This window comes from Sylvia atricapilla, chromosome 1, assembly GCF_009819655.1.
Source record: "Sylvia atricapilla isolate bSylAtr1 chromosome 1, bSylAtr1.pri, whole genome shotgun sequence".
Taxonomy (NCBI): Eukaryota; Metazoa; Chordata; class Aves; order Passeriformes; family Sylviidae; genus Sylvia; species Sylvia atricapilla.
In genome coordinates, this window is record NC_089140.1 from 30457985 (window position 1) to 30477894 (window position 19910).

Consider the following 19910-nt stretch of genomic DNA (forward strand, 5'->3'; position numbering starts at 1 on the left):
CTATGCTATTCAGATGTTTGGATTTTGTAATACTGTTCCCTCTCTCTTCTTTCTTTTAGTCCCACCCAGTGTCCCACATCCCAACTCTCTAGTTGTTCCTAAATCAGCAAACATAAGGGGTTTTCCCTCCATTTTAAATCTGCCCATTCTGGCAATTCTCCCATTTGTTAAAAGCAGCAAACCCTAGGCTGAGAAAACGAAGTGGGAAATATTTGTAAGTAATCTTCTCATGCTCAGTTCAATTTTTGTTCAAATTACAAATAATTTGATCTTATCCCAAACAAAACAAAACAAAACAAAAAATACAAGCTGTACTTCTTTGTTGCAGAAATGTATTTATTCTACAAACATGTAGTGCATTCTACAACTATGTAGAATTCTAAATATACAGACCAGGTTTGAAAGGATTTTTGTGGCAGTTTCTTTTTCCATCTGCAGCATCCTTTCTGTATTCAAATCCCTTATTTTGGAGTCTCAAATTATATCATTTATTTGTGTTCTAAAATCTGTAAAGTGCAGTAGAGCTCTGAACTGAAGAGATAAAAATGTTTTTAAGTATCTTGTGATATTTGCAGGTGTGTGTGTGTACATACACAATTTTTCAAGAAACTCTATATCTTACCACATATGTGTTGGAGAAAGGAAGTCTGTGGACATTTTAACCACATTGAAGTAAGGTGTGAGATTTGATAATATATCTCTGAAATCTTCAGAGGGGTAAAAGTCATAGACCCACAAAATTGCTTGGGTTGAAACAGAACTTAGAGGTCATCTAGTTCCAAACCCCCACCATGGAGAAGGACTCCTTCCTTTAGACCAGATTGCTCAGAGCCCCATCCAACCTCACCCTGAACACATCCAGGGATGGCACATCTGCAATTTTGTGCATCTTACTCCAGTGGCTCACCACCTGCACAGTAAAGAATTTCTTTCTGGTGTCAAATCTAAACTTACATATTTTCAGTTTGAAGCCCTTCCTTGTTGTCCTTACATGCTCTAGTGAATAGTTTCTCTGCATCTTTCTTGTAGGCTTCCTCCAGTTACTGGAAGGCTGCAATTAGCTCACCCTGAAGCCTTTTCTTTTCCAGGCTAAACGAACCCAATTGTCTCAGTCTTTCCTCACAGGAGAGGTGCTTCAGTCCTCTGATCGTCCTGGCAGCCCTCCTCTGGACTCACTTTAACAGGTGCCTGTCCTTCCTGTGCTGGGACCCAGAGCTGATGCAGCTCTGCAGTGGGGTCTCTCTCACCAGGGCAGAGCAGAGGAGCAGAATCCCCTCCCTTCCCTGCTGCCCACACTGCTCTGAATGCAGCCCAGGACACATTTGGCTTTCTGGGCTGGGGGTGCTCCTTGGAGGGTCATGTCCAGCCTCTCATCCACCAGCACCCCCAAGTCCTTCTTGGTGGGGCTGCTTGAAATCCCCCAGTCTTGTAGATTAGATACAGTGACCTGCACAAATGCTCTACAGAGAGAGAACAGAGTTCATCAAACACCCCAGTGATGGATGGCTCTTAGATTTGCTGACCATATGGTCCACTGGTGTTCTCCATTCTGACCTCACTGTACCTTCATACATTGCATCTCCAAGGAGGCACCCTCATCATTTTAGACTTAGGCACTGATGTGGTAGTGTCTGGACTCTATATTGAAGTGCAGGATTTTCCAAGATTTTCTCTTTATATATGAGACCTAAGCAATTTCCACTTTTTCTACAATAAAACCTGAACTCAGAAGAATTGTCAATAAAACTAAAGGAGAATCTGTTGAAATATGCAGAAAACAGAGATCTGCAACAGGACTGCTAATGAATTTAGGCTGGAGATTATTAATTTTCTGTGTAAAGGCCAAAGTAATGATTCTTCACATAAAAATAAATCATATGAGTCTGCTAAGAGAAGTAGTTCTGATGAACAGCAAAAAATGGAAGTGGTTGAAATTATCTGCTTAAAGTAACACCAAACTGATTTGGTACAGATCAATACTGTTGAAGAGAGTTGGGTGACATTTCCCAGAGCAATGAAATATGTGGGACAGGTGATGTTATCATTAATTAGTTTTGGCCAGCATATCAACTTACTGATTTCAGAAAGCTAGGTGGTTGTAACTATTAAATGTTATTATAGACCCTACTTATTCTTCATATCAAAGTAAAAGAAGAAAATACTCATTAATACTGATAGTTAGGGCAAGACATGAACAATTGTATTTTCCTTTTGCATTCATTTTTGCAGTTCTCTATTCTTTTTTTTGGAAAGTACCAAGCGATTTCTGGAAAGTCATATTTTTTCTAGTAAAAGCAATAAAGTAACAAGAAACCTCTTCAGAGGTTTCCTTAAAAAGCAAAAACACCACAAGATATCCAGGTGGTCTATTTTTCCCCTTTATTGTACCCCCAATTATTTATACATTTGTATTAAATATCTGGGAGGGCCAGAAAGTGAGAAAAGATTCAGTTGGGAGTGAAACTTTTGAGGAGGTGCTGCATTTTCTTTGGATGAGTGCTGTGCACACTGCAGTCAGCACTTTAGCAGGAGTGACAGAAGTCAAGTACCTGCCAATATCGGGAGCAGGGAAGGCAGGTCTCACAGGAGCAGGAACCAGGAGTGAAACCAGCAGCTCAGCTGGACTCCTGGAATTTCCCTCCAGTAAAAGGGCTCTGACTTTAGGACCACCTTTTCTGTCACTCCCAGAATTCCTTTCTTCTTAATCATGCCAGGCTTCAACATAATGACTACTTGGTTCATATTTTTTAACAAAGACAGCTGAAAACTTCTCAAACCATGTGACCACCTTGGTTCCTTGCTTACATGGGACCAACATGGGTCATGTTTAGATGCTCAGGCTTCTAGAAACTTTCCATCCAAAAAACCTTCCATCTTGGCCCAAAAGTGTTGTAGTTTTTACAACATGTTTTGTCACCCCAAGGGTGCTCCTGAGCTAGAAAGGAAGGATGGTAGGGAGGGACCTCTACAGCAGCAGCTTTGTAGCTCCAGGAACAGAGGAGGAAAACAAAATTGTTTGAGGGTGATAACCATTCCCTGGGCTGTCATTGCAGTAGGAACAATCTAAGTACTAAGCTCTACCTTGACAGCATCTGGAATAAGCCATTCCACAAGGGGAAGGCACAGGGCATGGGGTTATTTTGCTGTGACAAGCAGCTTGCTGCCCAAGGCAAATCTCTGTCTAGGACTCCAGACAGTTTTGGGTTATAGCTTCTGTGCCACTGCCCTGTATCTGCACCTAAGATTCAGTTGATAAGACTTCATTTCTGCTTACCTATTTTCTAGTCAACACTGTGTTCCTTGGATTACAGCAAGAGAAATCCAAATTCTATAAACATCCTGCTAATATGTGACCTAACATATCCAGATGCCTCAAGGCTAACTGTCCTGTTTCTTCCTGTCTATCGTTTTGCTTGCTCTAAATCCATTTCTACCTATTCAATCTATGTGTCTGTAACCATATTTGTAATTTACTTACTTTTCATAAAAATGCTGATTCTGAGTTTGTGGTTGACTGTGTTTCAGATGGTGATACTGGGGTTTTTTGAAAGTGATGACGATGGAAGTTGGTGGCTCCACATGTGGTTTTGTCAAAAATAGAAACTGGTAGGGCTTCTTGGTGATATGTTTTCTCCAAGTGACAGAGCAGTTAAAAAGATGTCTCAACATATTAATTTTCAAGGATATCTCAGACTAATTTCTATTTTTGGTTGTATATATTGACAGAGACACCTTTCCTACACTTTCACATTTGTTCCCGCACTTTTTTTTTTTTTATTGGGAAGACCTCAGGACCTATTTTTGCTTGGTTCCTGAGGGCAAACTAGTTATGGTTCTGTTTGAGGTTTTTTTTTTCCTGTCACTTCTGAGAATAACCAAGGTCAAACCTATTAATATATTGTATGGTATTTCTGAAGGACTGTTAGCCACCTATGTCTGGTTGAAAGAGAAGTTACTGGGTGACCAGAATTTCTGACTCAGTCAGACTTTGCATGATGTTGTTGTAGTTTGGGCCAAGACTGCCTTCACAGGCACCTTAAAGCAGGACTGAGCTGTGTTTGCTGCAAGCTGAGGCCTTTTTGTGGGATGTAGTCGCTGGCTGGCCTGGACAGCCATGGATGCATTCAGCTACAGCTGCACTGGGAAGGTAGAAAGCCCAGGAGGGTGGTAGAAAAGACAAGTGGCAGGATCTGAAGTTGCTCTCTTCCCATGTAACTACAGAAGTCTGGACAGGGCAGAGGAGTAGGGCCTCCAACAGGAGCCGTGGGGTGACACAAGGCAGCAGAGCAAGTATCAGAAATATCCTTCAAAAGAAGGCAGCAGGTCTTGGGTTCATTCTTATCCAGGGCATAACTTTCTGAACCATTTGTAAGTAGCTTTTCCCTTCAAGGAATTACCCATCCTTTGGGTAATTTTCTGAAAACAATGTGGAAATTAGCAAACAGACCACCAAAAATGCTTTGAGAGGAAAGGCTTTGTAAGGTTCGTAGTGCTTAAGGTCTTTTGGGAAAGGAAGGCAGGATGGGCAAAACATGAGTAACTTTAATCAATTAATAGACATTAGCACACACTTCATACTTCAGCAGAACACATCAAAGGCACAACAACAGAGGGATATAAACCTGGCCACCAAATTTATGAAAGTAGTAATCTTATTATTAAGAAATGCAAAATTTGCTATCCCTAAGAGGAAGAAAAAGGTTCTCTACCACAATGGAAAAAGCCAAAGCATAAACCCTGAAGAGAGGTGTGCAGGATTATGCTACAGACATACACATCTTTGGATTTATTTAGCTGTGGATAAACTAAATATTAACATATTAAATTAAAAAACAGACTGTAAAGAGGGAAAAAAAAAAAAGCTTTTATGAGTGAATCCCACATTTTTTTCTCTGCACAAAACATAACAGTTCAAAGGACTGATTTCTAGACAACTCACTTCTGCTTTACCCTCCAACATAGACCATCTAATAATCCAACAGAATGTACTTGTGATTTATCAGCTCACACAGCCAGTAGAAATAAGTAAATAGTTCTCATTAAAATCCTTAGAATTTACCAAATGTTAAGCTCCAAAATGTACAAACCACACATCTAAATGAAAGAAATATTCACACCAAACCAAATTAATTCAAAGCCCTGCTAAACAAACCTTACAGTAATACTAGGAAAACAGCAAATATTTATCTCCCATGCTCCTAAAAGGCTCATCTTCTCTTTAGATAAAATTCCTCCTCAGAATAATTACTGAGGGCCTGAGCTTGTTTCTGTGGAAGGCGATGGATGGCTCTCTGCTAGCTCCAGCAGAGGCCCTAATTGCTTGCCTTTACTAATAAACTAATCTCAGGCACCTGGAACTAGCAGGCTCCATGCCGGGCAGACAGGGCTCAGGTTACCTAAGAAATGCTCCAAATATATTCACACAAATCACTAGCCCTGCAGATGTGCAAATACTGCTTTTGTCATATTGCTGGAGAGATGGACATGTGTTCGCAGGGCTGTAACACATAAAACCTGAAGACGAATTCATTGTGTTCCTTTAATCCCTTCCAGAGGCCAGGTGGGCATTTGGGGAGCCAGATAAGTGTGCTGATTATCCACATTACTCACTGCATTAATCCACTTGTCTGTGACTCAGAGTATCAGAAATGCTCACAGCATAAATATGTAGGTGGCTGGAAAAAAAACCATGTATTTCATGAGTGCCTGTTGTCTGTAAAATAAAACCTAATCAGGAAGCTAGCCTTTGACAAAAATCTAAACAAGTCTAAACTTTGCTGATGTCTACAGTTTATAATATTACAGTTAAAGGATGCCACAAGAGGATGTAAACTGTGGTGCGAGCCTTGTGAGACAAACTATCCTACTTTTAACAAATTTTAAAAGATTGTCACAGGCAAACATCTTCTGTGTCCTCAGAAATTTATGTAGGTGTTAGACAATTTCCATGGAACCTTCCACAAATTTCTTCTCCTTCCTTGAACAGATTATGTTGATAAACATCTGTCAAACACAGTATGTGTCTGGTTTTATTTGAGGAGGGGAGAATGATATAAACAGGACACACTTTGACCTGAAAATGGAGGAGAGAAAAAAATATCCTGTATTCTTGGTCTCCAAAAAAATTGCTAAAATAGATGTCTGGTTTAGGTGATGTTCACACAGGTTGATTTGTATTTAAAAAAATCTAATCTCAGTTTGTTCATCTGAATAAAAAATATTGTTTCTATTGACTACATAGACAAAATCATTTTAGAAGCAAAGAGAGGAACATCTTCCAAAGTTATCTATGTTTTGTGATGTTCCAGACTTTTTTACCTTCTTCTTCAAGACACAGTAAAAACCCCAAACCCACAAACCAAATAAACAGCGCAGCAAAAAACCCCACCCAAACCAGCAAAACAAACAAACAAAAACAAACAAGCAAAACCCCCACTTAAATTGACATTTTTTAGATCAGAGACCTGGAAAGATTGTATTTTAGATATTGACCGAATGGCACTTACAGTGTCACTGAAAAAAATTACGCAGATATTGCAAAACCGAAGTTCAGGTCTGGAAGTAAAAGAAGGCAGCTCTAAAGGCTCAGAGGTCAGAGTCAACCTGCACTGAGAAAAGTCCAAACAGAGACAGTATCAATCTGCCCTCACTGACAGCTGAATTTCCAAGACTTCTTTAAGAAATAATGTTTGATGAAGACTACTACAATCTACTAGTGAACCTTTTATAGCTTGAAGAGCATTCCAACAGGGAACAAATCCTTTTGTCTTCTGTACTTTAGCGATTATCAGAAAACTGAACTCAATTAATGAATTATCAATAGTTAGTATGAACATTGAAAGATATATCAGAAATTCCCTCACTCAAAGGACTACAGAGACAGCAGCTATTTAATTAATGCAACAAAGGCGACATATAAGTTGATGAAAGCAGCAGAAATAACAGTATTCTACTGATTTCCTGTCTGGCAGCAACATTCTGTGCCATGAATCTCCTGCAGGCAGGAGTTTGGCTTCTTCCAAACTGTGCAGCTGGGAGTTTGGAAGAGTAGGCAGGAGACTGTTAATACACAAGCATCAGACAGACAGTGCTGCTGCCACCACTTGATCCTAGGATGCAGGGAGGAATCATGCCACAGATAGCAAAATGCCTTCTGTGCCTATTTTATTGACCACTAAGCCAGCATTGAGGAAAGTGAATACTAAATTCTCCCAAAGGAATGTATTCTACTTTTCTGTTCTCCATAGTGAGGATATTCAATACAATAGTGTCCATGCATTCTTCACTCATCTCCAAGCACACACGCTCCCAAAGGTTGCAAAAGATATGTATGCCGATGAGGACAAAAAAAAATCTCCTCTGAAAATTTATTGCTATCAAAATTATTAATGAAACTAAGCAAAAAGAGATTTCAGGAAAAAATTCCTGACTGTTAAGATTCATTATGTTCTTAGATGGATACATAGACCTCTTCAGATAGCTCAAGGTATTTCCTGGAATATGTAACGCTATCCTGTAATTGTACATCAATAAAACAATAATAAAAGTTTTAGACTTCTATTTAAAGGAAGGGAAATGGTTCAATGACTCTAAACAAAAACAATTCTTGTAAAATCTCTTTTTGCTTACTCATTTTTTTCTTCATTTAGTCACTTAGGATAAGGTCCTAGGTGATTTACCTTTCCCATGACCTTATGTCTTTTCACTGAAGTAGTGACCCTAGATATTAATGTGGCTTTTGAGGCTGCCTTTAAAGCATTTATTCTCATTTCAGCTGTTATTGATGAGCACTTGTTTGCATCAAGGCTTCTTTTATTACATGCAGGGTAGACATTCTCACATCCCATGAGCTGCCGATTTATTTTGCAGCGCATGATGGGCTGGGGTACTCCCACCTGCCTTCCCACACAGCCTGAACTCAGCTTCACCTCTCTGAGCAGCCAGCAATCTCTCCTGGACCAAGCCAGGCCTCCGAGCTACTGTTCCAAGCAACCACATATAGCAATGCTAATTGTTACTGAGTTTATTAAAAAAAAAAAAAAAAAAAAAAAAGCTGCATGTATATATATATATATATTCCTGCTTATATGTATATTGACCCTGGGTGAGGATAAACAGAGCCTGCAGTTGTAAGTCACAAGTGTGAGTCTCAACTGAATTCATATTAAGTGGTTTGAAAATATTTCTTTTGCATCCACTTTTGACTGAGATTCTGAGATTATAGGCACAGAAAAAAGAAAAAGCGAAAGGAAAGGGTTGGAGAAGAAATCCTACTCCATGGAGTGAGCCAGGTTCCTACTAGATTCATAGGGTTTTAGCCTTTGTCATGTCAGCAAAAGTTGAAAAACATGTCATCTGTTGAAAAAACAGAAGAGAAAATCTTCTTTTCTGGTCTCTTACAGTCTTTTCACACCTGCCTATTTCCCCGATGTGCTTGCCTCTGCTTACAGCCAGAAGTAATTACGACAAAAAAGATGATTCCTAAGTGGGATCTCACATAACAATTCCTGAATTTCTAAACGATTTGTGAAAACTTATATGCAAATCATTGCTGCTTTCTAGGGAGCTCTGGGAACTCAGTTAACTGTAGAAACTTGACTCACAGTTGCTCAGTGCATTTGGTATTGAGTAGTAACAACATCACTTTTCACTTTCAGTGCTGTGGGAAAATTTAAATTCTATTTGTGTAGGGTCATAAAATGCATGTTCTAACATCATACTGTGTATACAACATATCAGAAAAACTTAGTTCTTTTATAAGCCTTTGCATGTGAAGCTGTCTTTCCTGTCAGGGAGAGCTGACAGGTTGCCTGCCAGCACCTCCTCTCCAGCAAAGTCAGTAGCCCACACTGTCAGCGTGAAAACATCTGTTGAATGGATTTATTGAGTGGGTCTTAGGTGCAAGTTGGGGGCTGGGGGTGCACACTGTTTATTACAGCCCTGACCTAATGAACTTAATTTGTTGACATGTTTTGCTTGATCCCATCTCACGTTTCTTTCTACTGTGCTGTTTTCTTGGAAACAGGAGTTCCTGGCACATCGGCATGTCCACCAGTTGCAAATCTACCAGGCTCAGATGGCTACAGTTGGCATGGCAGGATCAGAAAAACATCGACCACTTTCCAGGACCCCATCTTCCCCCACTGACTCCACATTACCTCACCCAGACATGGACCAGCCCAGCCAGCATGTCTACACAACTGGTAGGACTCCCTAAAGACTGCTTTTAATAGGCAGGGCAAATGCATTTGTTCATGTGGGATCAACAGACTTAAATGACTCAAATACCTCCAGCAGCAATGCATTCTGTTTTAGCCCTATTGCTCCTCTGTTTTATGATGCTATACTGGCACCAACTCAATCAGTGCAGCTGATAAATCACAGGGTTAATATTCACACAGTCATAAATTACTATCATTGACTGGCTCTGGAATAGAGAAACAGGTGCATTTTTGGTGCCTTTAAGCCATTTATAGCTTTTTCTTTCATTTCTCTATTCTCTGGTTCTTCTCTTTGTGTTCTTGTTGCCTGTTTTGTAAAGAGACCACCAATAAGTTGAAGAAAGACCACCAGTAAGGAGGAAAACTGTGATGTAATTCTCAATGTCTTCATTTGGCAAGGTCGCTTTCTCCAGAGAAAGAGCAAAGCTTGTAGGCATGACTAAGTGATGTTGACTAAGGCTACAACTTCTGTGTCATTCAACAGTTGTGTGGAGTCTACAGAGGCAGGTTTAATGCTTAGGTCCTGGGCATTCCAATCGCTCAGGGAGTGTAGGCTGTCCAAAGCAGTGTGATCAAAAATCTTCAGTCAAAAGAAGGAAAATGACACAGAAGCCTCATTTCTTATTGTGGGTAATCTAACTTTGCATGAGGGTCCACCTTTTTAAAAGCCTGAACGTCAGTATAACATTAGAGCGTGGTCAGAAGTGGAGACTCACTTTGTGCACAAAGAAAAATAAAAGGGGGGGGAAATAAATACTTGCGGTTATTGTTTAGGAAGGTTTATGAAAGAAGTATATATCCCTCAGCTGGCAGAATTTCCCATGCCCTGAAAGTTTGCATCTCTTCAGGCCATGACTATGGATTTATGCAGGATGGAGTCCCCAATGGGCATTGCTTGTAACTGTGTGAGACAGTGTGCTCTCCCATCTTTCCAATTAGAATGTGAACTTGGAAAGCAAAAATGTATTATTATAGTTGGGTAACAAACATTTGGGTTGTACAGAAACAAGCACACTAATTCACCTTCCATGAGTTTCTCCAAAAAGAGCAGCTGCTTATAGACAGGATTCTTAAACCAGACCACTGTATTTCTAATTGTGTTCACAGAGTCCCCAAAGCATTGTAAATTCATTCTAAGATTTGCAGAGCACACCAAAAGTGAGCTCACTGTGTGTATGCTTCACTGTCCCTTTCAAAAATTTGCAGTTCTACTGAAAAAAGTTGTATGGAGTTACGAATGTAAAAGCTGCTGCTGCAACCTGATTGCTAAGGTTTACTGACACCTCCTTTTATAATCCCCAGTGAGGGAAGTAGGGTCAAGGGGGTTACACAGATCTGTAGACTTGTGGCATTAGTGGAACTAATCAAGAAAGAAAGTGTGAAGTTGAGATGGAAAAATAAGAGAAGGAATGAAATTATGTACGGCAAACGCTGAAGGGAGACAGTGATGGGAACAGGACATCCCTGGCATAAAGGGCTTGAGATGTGACACAAAGAAACCTGATAGGTTCAGCAATGGAAATGCAGACAGACAGATTAGGCAGAGTTGAAATTTACCCTTTTACTAAAGCCTTGCTACTAAAGCCACTCTACCAGTGGAAAGAGAGAGAGGAAGAGAGGAAGGAAGGCAGGAAGGAAAAAAGGCAGGAAGGAAAGAAGGAAAGAGGGAAAGAAGGAAGGCCAATTTACTGCAAGTGAGATTCTCAGTCCTTTAATTAATTCCTTTTCCAAAATATAAAACATGTTTTTCTTGAATCCCTGCTTCTTGTTTTATTGAATCTTTTTCCCCCTCCATTGCTCATACAAGATAATAATCTCCACTCATTTATTAAAAAAATTATAAACCTCCTATTTTCAACTGCTCCACAACTTTGTGCTTCTGCCTCTCTACCTCTGTTTTGCACCCTCAGCTTTTATATATCTCTAGGTACTGGCTGAGGACCGGGTGGTGCTGTTCCTCTTTCCAAGCTGTATTCATGCTAGCCATTACTCCCTAGCTGATTGACCAGGTCTCACAGAGCACATAGCTCTGCATTCACAGTTAAGCCTTTCCTTTCTGCTTAAAGAAATCTCTTCCCCTGACATGTGTCTAAGATTACAGACTTACACATGTAACCTTTATCACTTCAGTTTTTAAGTACATTGAAAATAGAACTTTTTTTATGAGATTGATACTTTTGGAGTGACAATGAACAGAAATTTTGCAACATCAAGAGTTCTAATACAGTTTCTGGGGAAAAAAACAACCCAAAACAATCTGTGTATTATTAACATATGGGATATTATGGTATAGAATGATTTTATCTGTTCATACTATTTCCTGGATCTGGATGGTGCCCAAACATTTATTCATTGACGACTCAAAAGAAAGAAACTCACACCCAGTTTTTACTTATTCTTGTATGGTCCTTAGAAAATCCTTTAGGATGAAAGTCACAAGGAATCTGTCTGATCACAGTGCTGATCTGTTCTGAGCAGAGTTGGACTGCAAATCTCTGGAGGTCCCTGCCAACCTGAGCTATCCTATGGTTCTATGATTTTCTCCCTTAAGACAGCACAAGCTGCAACCAGCCATTGTCTGCAGCAGCCGCAACACTACCATTTGTAAAAGCATGGAAGGAAGGAATGGCTGTGTGGACAGGGAGAAAATTCTAGTCTACCATAAAGCAAGGACAAATTCAGAGTCTAGAAATTAATGTAATTACATGTCCCTGTCTTCAGCTATTATTTACTCTTAAGGGCTGTGGGGTTTCTGTTTGTTTGTTTGGTTTTTTTTTTTTTTTTTTTTTTTTTTTTTTTTTTCCCCATTTAAAGACAATATATTCTTGGCAGAGAAAAAAACTTTGGAGTAAAACAGTTGTAGGATAATTATTACAGGGGCATCAAATTGAACCTATGTTTTTGTGAGTCATGAGAAAAATGCTTATAGCCAAATATCTGAGGGGAATCAGAACTGTGATTGTTGTGAGAGTTGAACAATATATACACGGTATATGCACAAGATAATGAGTTAAAGGTGGAAAAAAAAAGTCCACTTAATTTTCATTTAGGCAGTTTACAGAATATTTGACATTATTTAGTTCAGAATTTTTGTTGGAATAATTTATTAGATATTCTTCCCTTGGGTATTCTTATTTGTACTGTTGTTCCAATTAATCTTCTTCAAAGTACACTGTTAGCCAATGATTTTTACGTCTCTTGTTCCCCCCTTTGTTTAAAATATTATTAAAAGAAACTGACCCAAATAAAGTATTTTGGAAATGAATGAGTGTTAGGGAGTCCCCACCAGGAAAATCTTGGTTTTACTGACATAATGCAAATTCAGTTTCTTTTGTCCTGTGTCCCCTATCATTATATGGTTCAGTGGTGGCACCATTCCCATCTGTCTTCAGGGCCACATTCTGACCTCAGTAATATTGGTGTAAATCCAGAATAAATCCACCAGTCTCAGTGGAGCTGCTCAGATTTACACAAGGAATCTGAGAGCAGAATCTGGCTGTAGGCATTTGTTCTGGAGAGACAGAATAACCATCTTTTATTAATATTTCACAGCAGTCTGCAATTGAAAACAGTTGTGTCCATTTTTTTTTTTATTTTTTTTTTTCATGGAGGTGGGGAGATTATTGGCTGAATCCTGTTAGGGAAATCCTACAGGCTATTTTTAGCAGTAAGCTCTACTGCTGCATTCTGGTATTGTACAAAGCACATGTGCTGTATGACCAGCAGCCACACATCTGAATCACTTGCACATCCTAAATCAATTTAAATGCTTGCAATAAATGAAAACATATATTTCAGTCTTTTCTTAAGCCAATTAATCCTCCTAGAAACAAATTTTACACTCAGTGGTGTGAATATCTTGGTATTTAAAAGTTTGGAGCAGATGCTTCTGCCATGCAATACTGACCTGACCTTATCAAACTGACTTTTGATTCAGACAAAATAACTCACATACAATAAAATTACATTTAGTAATATTCTATTTCTGGAAAACTGCTAAGAAAAGGAAGCTTCTGTCAACCAGAAGAGGCATTCTGAATATACAGTTTCAGTATTTCACTTTTAAATAGGTTGTAACCCTGATACAGGTAATCAAAAAGTGTCATTATTACACCCAACTTTGTATAATAAGAACATAGTAATAGGCTTTTTATTAATTAATATTATTTCTATTACATGATATTTGGACTATTCAAGTAAGAAGAATAAAAAATAAATTGAAAGAATGGCAGGTAGAAGATACTTTCAACATTCAGCTAATTTTTCTTGATGTTTAACAAGCATTTCTATTCAAAATCATTTGATGTAACAGCCTATTCTAGCTGAAAGCTTCCGAAAGTCCTGACGCCTGTACAGTTAGCATGTAAACAGCCTCCCTGTTGGTCAGGGGATGGGAGGAAACATTTTCGTATCTTTTGGTATAAGGGCCACTGCCAAACTGGACAAGCTGAGCAGGCAACAGACTGCAGAAGTTAAAACTGTGAGTGCCAAGAAAAGGAAAGTGGGGTATGTGAGCATGCACTTACCTGTGTGCATACTTCCAAGTAACTTACAAGACCTGATGATAGAGCAGCAAAGAATTGCAGAGAAAGGAAATTATTAACTGCTTTGACAATGCCAGCAGATATTTTAGACTGCATTAGCTTATTAGCTCCAGGTTTTCACTGGTTCCTTTTTCTTCAAAAGAGGACAAAATAAGAAAGTTAATACAAAAATGTATTGCTAATGAACTATTATGTTTGCTATATAATCATTTAGTATAAACTTAGTCACACTGCAGTTCAGTATTACGTTTGTGTTCTCCTTACACTTAACATAAGTGTATTATCATTTTGGCTTAAATACCAAGATCCCAATGGATCAGTTCTAAAGTGCATGAGCTAAGAAATATGGCAGCATTTTTATTTCTAGAGCAGCATAATTTCTGGCTGGCTTCTAACTGAATTATCTCAGAACCTTAACTATGAATCACCCACGATGTATACAGGCTCTTAGTCAGAAGAGCTTTTAAAGACTTTATTGATGTTCAATACCCATTAGAGAACTTTGTTAAATAAGGGTGGTATTGAGCATTTTGTTGAATCTGGACTTTAATTTTGTATTTTCTTAACTGGCTGACTTTTCAGTAGCAGGCTAATGCAATTTTCCCAGAAGTGTGTTGGCATCCCCAGTAGTGGTGGCACATAAGAAAGATGTTTCGAATGCCAAGAATTGGAGCTTGGAGAAATTGTTAATTTGAATCCTTTTCAACTGTAAGGGAAAGAAAAAAGCCAAACGTTTCCCAAATGAAAATGGTCCACATAGGGGTAAGGAAAGTAATTTTTCTTCCAGACATGTCTAGGAGAAATGCAAAGAACGAGTAAATACAGAAAATCATTTTTCAGTGTTTCAGACTTGGTTTGAAAGCCTTGAAAATTGAATTTAGCTTGAGCCTACTCACTAAAATTTCACTTTTGCTCCCAATACACAGCTACAGAGCAAAGTGATATTGATAGCTTTTTTGTATAAAGCTGTTCTGTCCTTGCATAAATGACCATAGAAAATTCAAAAGGTACCTTGCACTTGCAGTCAAACAAAAGGATTTGATCCTAATTGAGTTGTGGGTGGAACTTTTCTTTTTAATGAAAAAGGACTCTGGCTGCCACTGTATCAACTCTCTGAAACATTCATTTGATATGCTTTGAGATCTGGAATTAATATAGTATTAGTTAAGCAGTAAAACTTCAGAGTGCCATTGCCATTTCATAATTTATTTTTAAAGGTTTCTCTAAATTATATTCTTTACCATTCTATATGTAACATTTTCTTGTTGTATATAGGTTAACAGCTTTAACTAACTTTACCCACTAGAGAAAGAAAAAACAAGCGATTGAGTAGTAAGACTTTTTTTTTTTCTACCCATAAAATCTTTCAAAAGACATCACCAAATTCCCCTTCTTCTTTATAGTTGTATTTATTAATAGAATTTCTTGAGAATTAATATTTGCTTTATTGGTATCACAAGATTCACCTCATGAATCAAAATTCAGAGTCTCACAAAGGAAAAAGAAATTTAGGTCCAGAGAAGGGCAACAGAGCTGGTGAAGGGTCTAGAGATTGACTATTGTAAGGAGGATCTGATTGAGCTGGGAGCATTTAGCCTGGAGAAAAGGAGGCTTGGGAGAGACTTTATTGCTCTCTCCAATATTATTGCTCTGACTGAAAGGAGGCTGTATCCAGGTGGGGATTGGTCTTTTCTCCCAGACAAACACCAGCAGGACATGAGGACATGGCCTTAGGCGGTGTCAGGGGAGGTTCAGGTTCAGGTTGGACATCAGGAAGAATTTTGTCCCAGGAAGGGTTGTCAGGCACTGGCATGGGCTTCCCAGGGAGGCGGTGGAGTCACCATCCCAGGAGATCTTCAAGAAACAACTATTCATGGCACTCAGTGGTCTGGTTGACAAGGTGGAGACAGGTCAAAGATTGGCCTCAGTGATATTGGGGGTCTTTTCCAACCTAAATGATTCAGTGGGACTTTCATCTTACTGTAATTGTCAAATAAAATCCAGTTTTGCTAAAGTCTTCATGACAGGGAACAGTATAACTTGGATTTGATTCATTTGTTTCTTACTGTGCTGTCTTTGTGCTGAAGGTGTTGTGTACGACAGCCTGATGCTGAAGCACCAGTGCATGTGTGGGAACTATGCTAATCACCCCGAACATGCTGGAAGAATCCAAAGCATCTGGTCAAGGCTGCAAGAAACTGGATTGCTAAACAAGTGTGAGGTAATTAAAAATTAAGAGCAGATACTCAACTTGTTAAAGTAAATAGCGAAGTTATTAACTCCTAAACCTGTCTTATTTCTGTAATAAGAGAGTAATTTGCTTAGGAATTATTTGGTCTTAACTAATAATATTAAAATAATGCATCATAGGAAAGCACACTTCCCAATCAGAAAGTAAAGAATTTACACAGTGTCATGCATCCACATGCATCAAAATATAAAACCCCGACACAATTATTCCTCACCTTTATAAAGGAATGTAGACAAACCTTAGTCAAACAGCAAGTTCAGTCCTCCCAATAGCATGGTTCTTAATTATTTCAAGCAGCTAAAGATTTTACTTCTGTAGCATAGAACATTTTTTTAAAATATAAAGTGTTTGTATCACTCCATAAGCATATTGTATCTTATCTTTTTTCAGACGTTAAAGTCTGTTTTCATAGCTTGCTCCTTTACCTGGTATACAACAGGTCCCATGTGAAGCCCCAAGATATTCAAGAACAATCTTCTAGGCAGTAGCAAATTTACAATTTATTTCTGCTACAATTTCCTTCAAAAAATTACATATTAAACCATGCTTGAATCAAATATGGTCTTTGAGGCTCATACATGATTTGTGTTAGTAAAAGTAGCTTTGTCTTACCCTTCCCTGCTTCCTGTGATTTGTGCAGCACTGTCAACTTCTGCAGAAGCCTGTGGCAATCGCAGCTGTTTACTGCACTACAGCACAAGTTAACAAAGTTCAGCAAAAATTTGCTATGTTTTGCAGGATCCCAAAATTTCCAGATCTCTCATGTTCTGTTTAATTAGTTTTCTTTATATCCTTATGTTTTTGCAAACCCAAAAGAACTGGTTCAATAGATCCCTTTGAACAGCTGTAAGTGACTGTCCCCAAAGACTTCCTGTAGGTAGCTCAGTGTCCTGGTCAGTGAGATATTGCAAGCACTATAAATGGATTTGTTGTATACACTCATCTAACTAGATGGCAGCACTCTAACAGGCTAATTCCCTTTTTTTAAGGTTTAATTTTTCAGTATTCAGGAAGACTTTATTTCAGCAAGGCCTTGAAGGCCACCTATCACATGAGTGGTTTCCCAGGGGAATCATATACTTGAAGATTAAGTTAAACATGCAGCTGAGTGCTTTACTAAAATAAAGCCTAGTTACCTTCTTGACTCAAGATTCTGTATTATAAAGAAAAGACAAAAAAGGGAAAATAAGTAAAATGCAGTGTGCTAGTAAGTACTGCTTTCTTCACTAGCAAGCAGCTGTTGCTGAAGAGTACATTGTGTGGCTCTGTAAAAGGTGTAAAATGAAAAAGTTGTATACGTTAGTTTGAGATCCATGCAATGTAAAGAGTTTCCTGGAAGATTAAAAGTTTCCTCTTGCAATCCTAAAATGTCAAAACCTGATACACAGCCACTTAGGTCTTGCATAATTGAGGGGGGGGGGGGAGAGGGGAAAAAAGTCACTTCATGTTGAATTGCATTCAGCTAATTTTGACCCCAACACTGTGTTCTTTGAAATGAGGCTGGAATGTGAAATGAGCTGTCAAAATGTAAATCCTGATGATAAAACTAAGGAGTCTGAGTGTGAAGCTGGTGCATAGATCTAGTGTTTATCTAGATCCTCTTATGTAGCTAGAGACAGAATTATATTTGTGATGCAATCTATCCTTTGTTTCACTAAATTATCTAGCATGTGCCTGACATCAAACAAGTGCTTAAAACTGCTCACTTTCCAAAATAAGAAAGGCTACAGTGATATACTTAATTGGTGCTCTGTTTTTTAGAAAGTTATCATTCAGCTGAATAGATAACTTGAGTCACTAAAGGAGTGGTTATTGCTTTATCCAGGATATAAAAAGCCACCACCAAGCTGCTTTCTGGAATTTACCACACCAAGAGTGCATAGCGAAAGGATCGCTGTCACTTCTGCTGAATTCTGGATGCCCCCCCATGGATACTACCTTTTCTTAATATAATTTCTCAACATAATTTCGCACAGTTTTTGTCAGAAGGAGTGGGAAGATGACTGGTCAGGTTCTGCCACATGCTTTACCTCATACACCAAGTCTAAAGGGCAAGTTAGCAACAGCAAAATACAGCAGCCACTTAGGAAATCTGAACTTTTCCCTCTCTAACTAAAACAGTAGTCCCACAGGAGGGCTGCAGCCTCACTCTTTGTCTGATAAGGAGTTTTAGGATCAAAACTAGTTCAGTTTTAGTTCCTGTTTAGCTGAGGTAGCTCAGGGTTTTTTTATGTTGCACTGTTTGCATCCTTGGGCACAGGCTTGTTTAGGGGGCCCTCCCTACTTTCACGATCTAACAAGAGACCCTTATGCAAATGAACAGCTTTGTATTTCTTTGACCCTTGTTATCTATAGCAGGGAGCTTTATGTGGTTCCTAAATCCTTTAGTGTAGGTTAACTCCTCTCACACAGCTCACATCTTTGGTAATAGAGGATGACTGGATGAGTGTACAGATAATCGGTATCTTTAACTGGGCAATAGGATGATGAAAGTCATATAGACTTTCATAGATTAATTCAGATAGACTAATTTAAGCTTAATGTATTGGCTTTATAAATATACCTGTGTATCTTACTCATGCTGATCCCATTTATTTTTAAAATATAACTTGGTGAAATCATAACAAGGTTTGAATGGGGAACACAAGCTGTGTATTTGCTACAAAATAAAATGTGTCTGAGACTGTTCTCTAGCCCTGCAGCCAACTGGCATGGAAATGCCCATGTTCATACTACCAGGAATGCTTCCTGGCCCATGCCAGTGGCCAAACCATGTCTGGGAGTTGTTTGGGAGAGTGCTAGCTGCTGCTCAGCCAAAACAGTACGAAGGACCACTTTAGCAATTGAATAGTACAGATGATTGTATTACTCTGCCTGGGAATGTTTCCTGGCACTTAGTTTACTGCTGCAGCCAGGAGGACTTGCTTTTCCAGACTGTATTTTGTCTTTCTAGCTATAGATATTTGTGCTCTAGAATTATTCAAACAACAGTTTGGAGGACTTTTGCTAAACCAAAAAAATTAGTTTTAGCTTTCAGATTATTTTTTAAATTATATCCTACTTCCAAACAGATAGATTAATTCCTCGCTGGATTCTTCAAGGCAAGGGAAAAAATACATTTAGACCATTGCCAGTCATGGAGAGCCAGATTTGAGAGACCAGTCCCTGACTGAGTTCAGGGCAGGAGAGTGGAGTAATTCACACACATCCACACCCACTAACACATCCATAGTGAACTTTTTTATAGTCCTGGTATTTGTGTATTGGAAAAACCATAGTAAGTACACAATATTTTTGCACTAATTTCAAAGTTTTATGTATGTTTGCTGAAATGCCTATTTGGTGATTGTCAAAGGCTGACATATATAGAACAGACAGTGACCAAATGCAGACAGGCAGCTAAAAGATGCAAAAATGGGCATAAAACCCTCCATTATCTTTTTTCTTTTTACAGTTTTTCCTTTGGTAAAGAGCAATGCCTCACTGCCCTACCTTTGGGACAATAAAAGGACTGAATTATGTTTTGGTAGGGGTGTCTACTTTCCACTAGTTCTAGGGAGAGGAAGTATTCAAATAACTCCTTTGGGGCTGTAAATTATGCACACAGGACTGACTTTAGGCTACAGTGATAAGCACACTTTCAGAAGAGAAAAGAAAATGTAGCCGTGGCCCCACGTTTACTTCCTGTAGGGACTGTGGTCCAGCAAAACTGTTCTTTTTCAGCCTAGAATTTGTTCTGAATTTTGGTAGTTTTCTGGATTAGGGAGGCATCTTACACCTCCTGCTGTTCGCATCTCATGGACTGAAGGGGAGGGAAGGAAAGAATTTAGAGTTGAGCCTGCCAAATCACATAAACTGAAATATTTGAAAAATTCCACTCTTTAAACCTCAATT

General features: G+C 38.8%; 1 protein-coding gene across 1 annotated transcript in view; it reads left to right on the top strand.

Annotated features, from left to right (window-relative positions):
- HDAC9 (histone deacetylase 9) overlaps positions 1–19910 on the top strand; it is a 273052-nt gene that overhangs the window by 120875 nt on the left and 132267 nt on the right. Inside the window, exons 12-13 of the mRNA XM_066318441.1 lie at positions 9026–9203; positions 15853–15986. Coding sequence (XP_066174538.1) covers positions 9026–9203; positions 15853–15986 — 312 coding nt within the window. The remainder of the gene's footprint in view (positions 1–9025; positions 9204–15852; positions 15987–19910) is intronic.